We start from the raw sequence: 9,921 nt of genomic DNA on the forward strand, positions 1-9,921 counted from the left end.
CCCAGTCTCGAGTAAGTCCTTATCAGCAATGTGAAAATAGACTAATACAGTAAATTGGTACTAGTAGAGTGGGGCACTGCTATAAAGATACCCGAAAATTTGAAAGCAACTTTGGAATTGGGTAACACGCAGAGGATGGAACAGTTTGGAAGCCTCAGAAGAAGATAGGAAAATGTAGGAATGTTTGGAACTTCCTAGAGACTTGCTGAATGGCTTTGACCAAAATGCTGATAATGATATGGACAATGAACTCTAGGCTGAGGTGGTCTCAGATGGAGATGAGGAAGTTGTTGGGAACTGTAGTAAAGGTGATGCTTGCTATGTTTTAGCAAAGAGACTGGTGGCATTTTGCCCCTGCCCTAGAGATTTGTGGAACTTTGGACTTGTGGGAGATGACTTAAAGTGTCTGGGCCGGGCACGGTGGCTCACGCCTGTAATCCCAGCACTTTGGAAGGCCAAGGTGGGCGGATCACGAGGTCAGGAGATCAAGACCATCCTGGCTAACACAGTGAAACCCCATTTCTACTAAAAAAGTAAAAAAAAAATTAGCCAAGCGTGGTGGTGGGCGCCTGTAGTCCGAGCTACTCGGGAGGCTGAGGCAGAAGAATGGTGTGAACCCAGGAGGTGGAACTTGCCGTGAGCCAAGATTGCACCACTGCACTCCAGCCTGGGCGACAGAGCGAGACTCCATCTCAAAAAAAATGAAAATAAAAATAAAAATAAAGTATCTGGTGGAAGAAATTTCTAAGCAGCAGAGCTTTCAAGAGGTGGCTTCAGTGCTGTTAAAAGCATTCAGTTTTAAAAGGGAAATATAACACAAAAGTTCAGAAAATTTGCAGCCTGACCATGCAACAGAAAAGAAAAACCCATTTTCTGAGGAGAAATTCAAGAAATTTGCATAAGTAACCAGGAGTCGAATGTTAATCGCCAAGACAATGGGGAAAAATGTCTCCAGGACATGTCAGAGACCTTTGTAGCAGCCCTTCCCATTCACAGGCCCAGAGGCCTAGGAGGAAAAAATGGTTTCATGGGCTCCCCCTGCTGTGTGCAGCTTAGAGACTTGGTGCCCTGCATCCCAGCTGCTCCATCCATGGCTAAAAGGAGCCAAGGTACAGCTTAGGACATGGCTTCAGAGGATGCAAGCCTCAAGCCTTGGTAGCTCCCACGTGGTGTTGAGCCTGTGGGTGCACAGAATTCAAGAATTGAGGTTTGGGAACCTCCACCTAGATTTCAGAAAATGTATGGAAATATCTGGATTTGGACCAGGCAAAAGTTTACTGCAGGAGCAGAGAACCTCTGGTAGGGCAATGCTGAAGGGAAATGTGGGGTTGAAGACCCCACACTGAGACCCACTAGGGTACTGCCTAGTGGAGCTGCGAGAAGAGGACCAAGGTCCTCCAGACTCCAGAATGGTAGATACACCAACAGCTTGGACCATGCACCTGGAAAAGCTACAGACACTCAACACCAGTCTGTGAAAGCAGCCAGGAGGGAGGCTGTACCCTGCAAAGCCACAGAGCTGCAGCTGCCCAAGACCATGGGAACCCACTGCCTACATCAGCGTGACCTGGATGTTAGACATGGAGTCAAAGGAGATTATTTTGGAATTTTAAGATTTGACTGTCCTGCTGGATTTCAGACTTTCATGGGACCTTTAGCCCCTTTGTTTTGGCCAACTTCTCCCATTTGGAATGGGTGTATTTATCCAATGGCTGTACCCCAATTGTATCTAGGAAGTAACTAACTTGCTTTTGATTTTACAGGCTCATAGGAAGAAGGGAATTGCCTTGTCTCAGGCGAGATTTTGGACTGTGGACTTTTGAGCTAATGCTGATATAAGTAGACTTTGGGGAACTGTTGGGAAGGCATGATTGGTTCTGAAATGTGAGCACATGAGATTTGGGAGGGGCCAAGAGCAGAATGATATGGTTTGGCTGTGTCCCTACCCAAATCTCATTTTGAATTGTAGCTTTCGTAATTCCCATGTATTGTGGAAGGGGCCCCAGTCAGAGGTAATTGAATCATGGGGACAGTTTCCCCCATACTCTTCTTGTGGTAGTGAATAAGTCTCACGAGATCTAAGACATGCCTTTTACCTTCTGCCATGATTGTGAGGCCTCTCCAGCCACGTGGAACAGTGAGTCCACTGAACCTCTTTTTCTTTATAAATTACCCAGTCTCAGATATGTCTTTATCAGCAACGTGAAAACAGACTAATACACCAGGCATCATGGCTCCTGCCTGTAGTCCCAGCTACTTGGGAGGTTGAGGTTGGAGGATTGCTTGAGCATGGGAGGCAGAGGTTGCAGTGACCCGAGTATGCACCACTGCACTCCATCCTGGGTGACAGAGTGAGACCCTGTCTCAAAAAATAAAAAATAAAAAATAAAAAAAATTGCTTGAAATGTTAATAACGTCTCTAAGGATTTGATTAAATCACAATAGTACCTTAAGTGTTCTTAAATTCTTTCAAAGTAGGAAAATTTTAAATAAAAACATTCAAAAATTGTCAAGCTATCTTACACTACAAGGATCTACAAATAGAATCAATTCTGTGGACAGTTACAGCTGACAGTATACAGATAATTATAGATGGAGGTGGATTTAGAGGAAGGCAAAATGAATTAACGTACTTGATATCTGGGAACTAAGGGTCCTAAAAACAAGACCCTCACAGGGGAGCAACAAAGAGAGAGCCGTTTATTCTCTGCCAACAACATGGTCAGTCTACATTGAGACTGCCCTGCCTTTCGTTGTTTTGTGTCAAAGACACTTAGATTGGTCCAGAGAAAAAAGGAACAAAGCATCAATGTTGTGATGTGTGGGGCAAAGCAAGAACTAGATGGTCTAAGGACAAGCAGGGCTGGAGAATTACCTTCTGCTCATCCAAGTTACAAGGAAAACAGAGGTTTTGGGCGAGCGTCCAAGGACACACAGACTCAAGACAAATGACAAGCGGACAGCATCATTACGGGCTGAGAATTCTTGGTGTAGAGGTTGAAAAACGGATCTTAAACCTTTACGGGACACTGACACACAGAGAGGTCAAACCCGCGCCCAGGATCCACATCAGTGAGAGGCTGAGCTGGGAAGGTAACCCGGAGCTCCAGGCATCGGCTCCTCCACCTACACCTGCCCTACCCGGTGCGTTTTCTCCTTCGTGCTCCCTGCTGGTGTTGCCTTCTGGAACCTCGGCAGTTTCTGCTTTCACGCCTCCAGGGTTTAGTCTCCGGGGCTGCTTAGGTGGGCGCCAGGAACTGGGAATCCCTAACGCTGAACAACCCGGTGGGCGACTCCACCAGTGCTACGGGGCCCTTGGAAACCCGCTGCAGCTGCGCTACTCCACTTCCAGGCGCCCCGCGCCGCGGCGCTTGGCCGTTGCCATGGAGACTGGTAATGTCCCCGCCTCCACGCCGAAAAGCAGGCAGGAACCACATAACCCAGAAGGCTGTGCGCAAGTGTCCGCGCGCGTATTGGGCCAATGTGAGCTCTGGGGGCTGGACTTCCGGCGCTGCGACTGTCACTTGGCTGCTCGCGTCAGGCCACACCGGTGGTCTGGGCTGTGGCGCGCGGGTTGGGGCCCGAGACTGGCGGCGAGGAAGGTACTGACCGCGAACAGCTGGCCGCGCCCCCAAGCCTCGGTATCTTCGAGTATGACGTGGGCGGCCTGGGGGCGGTCGGGCCCCGGCGGGAACCACGCATTCTCCCGCCTTGCGGAAGCCCCGGAGGCAGCGCACTGGGCATTCTGCGCCCATGACTGCGGGGGAGGCTGAGACGCGGGACAGCCGCGGGACGCTGCGGACGGGGATGGCGGTGCCGGGTGGTCCACGCCTCTCTCCCCGCCCAGCTGCGGGATTCGGTGGCAGCGCTGACAGACCCGCGTCGGGGAGGCAGGGGAGCCCCTGCTCCCTCAGACCGCGCCCCCACGGAGGGAGGCCGCTTCCTAGACCTCGCCTCGTCGTCTTTCCTCTCCCCGCTCTAGGGGGTTGCGGGGGTCAATGCAAACCCCTGTGTCCAGGGCACCGGTGGGCTCCCGACTTCCGGCAGTCAGGGGGCTGAGGTCCTAAAGGAAGCTCCGAGGGGAGAGTCCTTCGTATGCAAAACCTGGGAGGGGAGCCGGAGCCCAGGCGCTTCTGGGCCTGAGCGCTCTCGATGTGGAGCTGGGGGAGAGGGGACGTGTGTGGCTGCAGGTAGCAGGCGAGGAGGTGGGCTTTATCTCGAGGGCGTCGGGAGACAGAAGTTTTGAACAGAATCAGGACATCCTCTGAGCTGGGACTTTAAAACGGTTCCACCGTTTGTTGCGTGGAGAACAGACATGCAGGGGTGTTGGCATGAAGGGAAGAACCGACTGCCACAGTCTGGGCAGCAGTGGAGGTGAGCGGCCAGGTGAATTCTGGTGGATCTGCGGATGCATCAGGTGTGGGCTGTTTGAAGAACGAACTGCTCCATGTTGTTCAGCCTGAGCGCCTGGAAGAAGGGAGCTGCTGTAGACAGAAAGGAGACTTGAAGGGAAAGCAGGTTTCCTTCAGGGGAAAGATCAGGGGTCTGGGATGTTCCAGGTTGGTCATGTCACTGGACCTGACGTTGTTGGTGTGTTGGTGTCCTGGGCTGAGGACAGGGCCTGTGAACTGGACTGAGGAAGGTGATGAACCGATGAGCAGTCAGGCGTGGGCAGTTACAGCTTGAGGGTAAGAAAAACTGGCTGGGGTGCCTGAGGCTATCGGGGAGGAGTTCGGCAGGTGACTGAGTAGGAGAGGGTGGCGGCAATGTGGGAAAGAAATTGAGGGGGCGCCGAGATCAGGACCATCCTCGCTCACATGGTGAAACCCCGTCTCTATTAAAAATACAAAAAAATTAGCCGGGTGTGGTGGCAGGTGCCTGTGGTCCTAGCTACTTGGGAGGCTGAGGCAGGAGAATGGAGTGAACCCATGAGGCAGAGCTTGCAGTGAGCCGAGATCGCGCCACTGCACTCCAGCCTGGGAGACAGAGCAAGACTCCGTCTCTAAAAAAAGGAAGAAATTGAGGGGGCGCCATGTGGAGGGAGGAAGGGATTGAGTTCTTCTGTGTTCACGGGTTCTTGGGGCTCCTCCCCTATGACGACTGGTGGGGATCATCCAGTCCCTCAGGCTGGATGAGCAGCCTGGAAATGTCAGGCAAGCACAGCAGGGGAAGGTCTCAGTCATGGGCATGCCTGGGGTGTCCACAGCTGGGACTTACACCGTTACTTATTACAAAAGCAAGAAGGGCCATGGGGAGGGTCCTGAATGGTCATGCTGAGTCATGAGTGGATACTTGTGGCTGCCCTTGGTGTGGCGGCTAAGGGCCCAGCCAGGGCTTGCTCTAGCCCGCTTGTGTAGGGGTGGCCAGTGGGGAAGTCAAGAAGCCATCTGGGGCCTGGATCAGGAGGGCAGAGGGGAAGGGTCCCAGACAGGTGAGGGAAGTGCCACCTGAATATAACCCCGGGGTGGAACCCAGGGAAGGTGGGACACCAGGGGAGGTGACTGTTGGTATGGGGAGCTTGGCCCTGGCTCACAGCCATACCTTAGACCATGCCTACCTCCACCTCCCTGCTATTTTAGGATCTGATGGCCTTCGAGGATGTGGCTGTGTACTTCTCCCAGGAGGAGTGGGGGCTCCTGGACACAGCGCAAAGGGCCCTGTACCGCCATGTGATGCTGGACAACTTCACACTTGTGACCTCACTTGGTAAGACCCTGGGTGCTCCATGAAAAGTGCACTTGGTGACCATCTGACCTGCCAGGACTGCCTCTTCACTTCCCTCCTGATTGATGAGCAGGATCAAATCTTCTGGCTGGGGCCATGTGGAGCAGGGGTCTGGTCCTGTAGACATGCAGTTTGGTTGGGTCAACCACTCCCTGCGGCCCTGTCCAGCCATGGCCTCTCCCATGCCTGGGCTCAGTCCCCTTCCTTTGGTGCTCTGGGCACAGTTGCTGCTCTGAGGACGCATGAGCTATTCCTATGAGCCCCTTGCCCTGTGCCATCTTTAGATTCTCCCAGTTGCACAGATAACTGTCTATTTCCATGAAGCCCCGACTCCTGCTCTCTGTTGGGAGGTGGGCTGTCTTCACCTGGGGCTCCTCCTTACAGGACTCTCCACGTCCCGACCTCATGTGGTCATCCAGCTTGAGCGTGGCGAGGAGCCCTGGGTTCCCAGTGGAAAGGACATGACCCTGGCCAGGAACACCTACAGGAGGCTCAATGCTGGTGAGTGGGAGCTCAGGGTGGGGTGAACTCAGGACCAACCTGTGGCCAAGCCCGTGTCCCTGCATTTCTAACTCTGGAAACACATCCTCCTCTCCTGCCTCCCACTTGACTCCCTTCTCTTCCATCATCCGCCTCTCCTGGAGGCTGCTGCCTTAGTAGGTGCCCTTGAAGGGAGAGCTCCAAGGGCACAGGAGCTGGGTTCACACAGAAGGGCCTACCCTCAGCTGGGCTGTGTGGCCTTGAACCCTCCACTACTAGCGGCCATTACTGATAGGTCATTTATTTATCCCATCATTCATCTTTGTATTCATCAAATGTTTGTTGAGGGCATGCAGGCACTGTAGACACAGCCTTGACCAGGACACTCATGGTCCTGCCTTCGTGGGGCTGATGGTGCCACGGGGAGAGGCAGTGAGTAAGTAGGGTTCAGGAGTACAGTCTAGAGCATTGGATGGAGGTCATTGCAAGAGCAGGTTTGGGAGTGGGTGCCTGAGACAGGGCACCAAGGGAGAAGGCAGTGAGCTATGGAAAGGGAGGGGGTGGAACAGCCAGTGTGGAGACCTGGGTGGCATGCAGCAGCTGCTCAGTTTTTCTCAGCTTCACATCCTGGGTGTCTGGGGGCTGCCACCTTGATCATGGGAGTCCCCACTGCAGTCAGTGCCATACGTGTCAGGGCAGATACTTCCTCAAAACCCCAGCCCCTCCTGCAGGGCCGGCCTCACCTCTACTTTTCCCCTAAGCTTTTGTGTCAGCTCCCGGGTTCCTTCTTGCCTTTTCTCTCAGCCTGCCCTAGTCCTCTCCTAATCAGGATGCCCCCGGCAACCACTGTTTCTCTGCCTTTAGGTTCCTGGAGTTTGGCAGAGGATGGAGATGTTTCTGGAGAATGGCCACCAGCTTTCCCAGATACCACACCTGGGATGACTACTAGCGTCTTCCCAGTTGCCGGTGCCTGCCACAGTGTAAAAAGCCTGCAGCGACAACGGGGTGCCTCCCCATGTCGGGAGAGAAAACCCACAGGGGTGTCGGTGATCTACTGGGAGAGACTCCTGCTAGGCTCGGGCAGTGACCAGGCCAGCATCAGCCTGCAACTGACCTCACCACTCAGGGCCCCCAAGAGCAGCCGGCCTAGGAAAAAGACCCTCACAGAGCACCTGGTGCCTGGGAGGCAGCCCAGGACGCCTGAGCGGCAGAAGCCATGTGCACAGGAGGTCCCTGGGAGAGCCTTCGGGAATGCCCCGGACCTGAAGGCCGTCAGTGGTGGCGGGGATCGCAGAATGGGTGCGGCTTGGCAGGAGCCTCAGAGACTCCTCGGTGGCCAGGAGCCCTCGACCTGGGATGAGCTGGGCGAGGCTCTCCCCGCTGGGGAGAAGTCCTTCGAATGCAGGGCGTGCAGCAAAGTGTTCGTGAAGAGCTCCGACCTCCTCAAGCACCTACGCACCCACACCGGGGAGCGGCCCTACGAGTGCGCCCAGTGCGGCAAGGCCTTCAGCCAGACGTCGCACCTGACGCAGCACCAGCGCATCCACAGCGGCGAGACGCCCTACGCCTGCCCCGTGTGCGGCAAGGCCTTCCGGCACAGCTCCTCACTGGTGCGGCACCAGCGCATCCACACGGCGGAGAAGTCCTTCAGCTGCTCCGAGTGCGGCAAGGCCTTCAGCCACGGCTCCAACCTCAGTCAGCACCGCAAGATCCACGCGGGCGGGCGTCCCTATGCCTGCGCACAGTGTGGCCGCCGCTTCTGCCGCAACTCGCACCTGATCCAGCACGAGCGTACGCACACGGGCGAGAAGCCCTTCGTGTGTGCGCTCTGCGGTGCCGCCTTCAGCCAGGGCTCCTCGCTCTTTTTGCACCAGCGCGTGCACACAGGCGAGAAGCCCTTCGCCTGCACCCAGTGCGGCCGCGCCTTTAGCCGCAGCTCCAACCTCACCCAGCACCAGCTCCTGCACACGGGCGAGCGGCCCTTCCGCTGTGGGGACTGTGGCAAGGGTTTCGCCAAGGGCGCTGTGCTGCTGAGCCACCGGCGCATTCACACGGGCGAGAAGCCCTTCGTGTGCACGCAGTGTGGCCGCGCCTTCCGTGAGCGCCCGGCCCTCCTGCACCACCAGAGGATCCACACCACAGAGAAGACCCATGCGGCAGCACCAGACTGCACCCCCGGGCCAGGTTTCCTTCAGGGGCGTCATCGGAAGGTGCGCCGGGGAGGGATGCCAAGCCCAGTCCTGAAGCCAGCGAAGGTCTGAGGTCCTAGGTCGCAGCCCCACCCTTTCCTGGCCTTCTGTGAATCCCTTCCACAGCTAAAGGGTCCGTGTGTTCTTCAGATCCACGATGGGAAAAAACCCTGTGCCTGAGAGTCAGGGACGAGGGAGACCCTTTGGCTGTGGTTCCATTTGCAGGTGGGGACAGGATTTGCCAGTTTAGCCATAGCTCACACCTCCATCCCCAAAGAGGTAACACTGCAGAAACATCAGAGGGAGGACATGTCAGCTGGAACTGTGGTGGGGCTGAGGTTGCAGTTGGGGCCATAGGAGGCCGACAAAGGCAGCACTGCATGGTGGTGCTACTTCATGTGTTACGAGAGTGGATGCTGAGCTGAGGGGGATGCGGACATGGGGTAGGGGTGGCCCAGAGAAACTTACCACATCTGCATACAAACTGGCTGCTGGACGGACTCTGAGGACATTTTCCCCCTGAGGCCTCTGTTCAAGGCTTCCTGGAAGCCCTCTCAGCAGACAGGAGACTACCAGGGACTGGGGATCAGGGTGTGGCCTGTGAGTGTCAGCTTCCTCCTCTGGGAAACGGAAACGCTTTGGGTCAACTCAGCGTCATGTTTGCAGATGCTGGGTGAGTTCCTAATGAGAGTCAATGTGTGCTCAGCTCCTGGGCTGTGCTCTGGTCAGCCACGTGTGAGGGCCCGGCCTGTGGTCACACACACAGCCGACTCAGGAGAGGGATGCCCGTGGTTCTCAGCACTGGAAGGACAAATCTAGGATGAAGGCTTTCCAGTGGCACTCGTTCAGGTTTTTGTCCAAGTCTCAGCTTGGCCAATGCCTGTCACTGACTCGTTTACCAAAGTCGATGTGAGGAGCAGACCTTACACCTGTGGGGACAGTGATAGCTTCAGAGCAGATAAGGTGGAGCTGCTCATTTCCGCTGGGTCTAGGTGGCCATTCCCCACCCCCACCCCCTCTATCTAACCTTTCCCTTGTTATGCCTCCTCAATTAGTGGCTGGACAGCGCTGCATAGGAAGGACTTGCCATTACCTAAGGCAATGTGTGACTGCCCCACCCCAGTGTGATGGGCCTGTATGGCAGAGACAAAAGGGTAGACTGGGGGTCATTTACTTCCTGTGGCCTTCAGCCTACTAGGCCCCATCCCTACCTGGGACCTCACCTCCGAGGAAATTAATGGTCTTTTCAATGGGGGAGAAAAAAAAACAACTAGCATTTGCAATTTAAAATAGATGTAGTTTCCTTTACAGCCGTGTGGACCTCCACGGGTCTGTATTCCAGGGCATGGTTCAGTTGTTTGTTTTTGAGACAGAGTCTCAAGGCAACTCTTGTTGCCCAGGGTGGAGTGCAATGGCGCAATCTCAGCTCACCACAACCTCCATCTCCCAGGTTCAAGCGATTCTCCTGCCTCAGCCTCCTGAGTAGCTGGGATTACAGGCACCCGCCACCATGCCCAGCTAATTTTGT

The 9,921-nt window shown here is 55.2% G+C and overlaps 1 protein-coding gene across 1 annotated transcript; it reads left to right on the top strand.

Annotated features, from left to right (window-relative positions):
* Window positions 1–3,492: 3,492 nt before the first annotated feature.
* On the top strand, window positions 3,493–9,679 carry ZNF324B (zinc finger protein 324B). The gene is made up of 4 exons (XM_010386953.2): window positions 3,493–3,602; window positions 5,580–5,706; window positions 6,109–6,225; window positions 7,069–9,679. The coding sequence occupies exons 2-4, from the start codon at window positions 5,586–5,588 to the stop codon at window positions 8,463–8,465; spliced, it is 1,635 nt and encodes a 544-aa protein (XP_010385255.1). The 5' UTR covers window positions 3,493–3,602; window positions 5,580–5,585; the 3' UTR covers window positions 8,466–9,679.
* The last annotated feature ends 242 nt before the right edge of the window (window positions 9,680–9,921 follow it).

Source organism: Rhinopithecus roxellana, chromosome 12 (assembly GCF_007565055.1).
Source record: "Rhinopithecus roxellana isolate Shanxi Qingling chromosome 12, ASM756505v1, whole genome shotgun sequence".
NCBI classification, from domain to species: domain Eukaryota; kingdom Metazoa; phylum Chordata; class Mammalia; order Primates; family Cercopithecidae; genus Rhinopithecus; species Rhinopithecus roxellana.

Bases quoted from the DNA above. Each gene is read 5' to 3' on its own strand.
- ZNF324B (XM_010386953.2), top strand. From the start codon at position 5,586: ATGGCCTTCGAGGATGTGGCTGTGTACTTCTCCCAGGAGGAGTGGGGG. The intron at 5,707-6,108 runs GTAAGACCCTGG...TCCTCCTTACAG, and splicing joins CACACTTGTGACCTCACTTG to GACTCTCCACGTCCCGACCT. The intron at 6,226-7,068 runs GTGAGTGGGAGC...CTCTGCCTTTAG, and splicing joins CTACAGGAGGCTCAATGCTG to GTTCCTGGAGTTTGGCAGAG.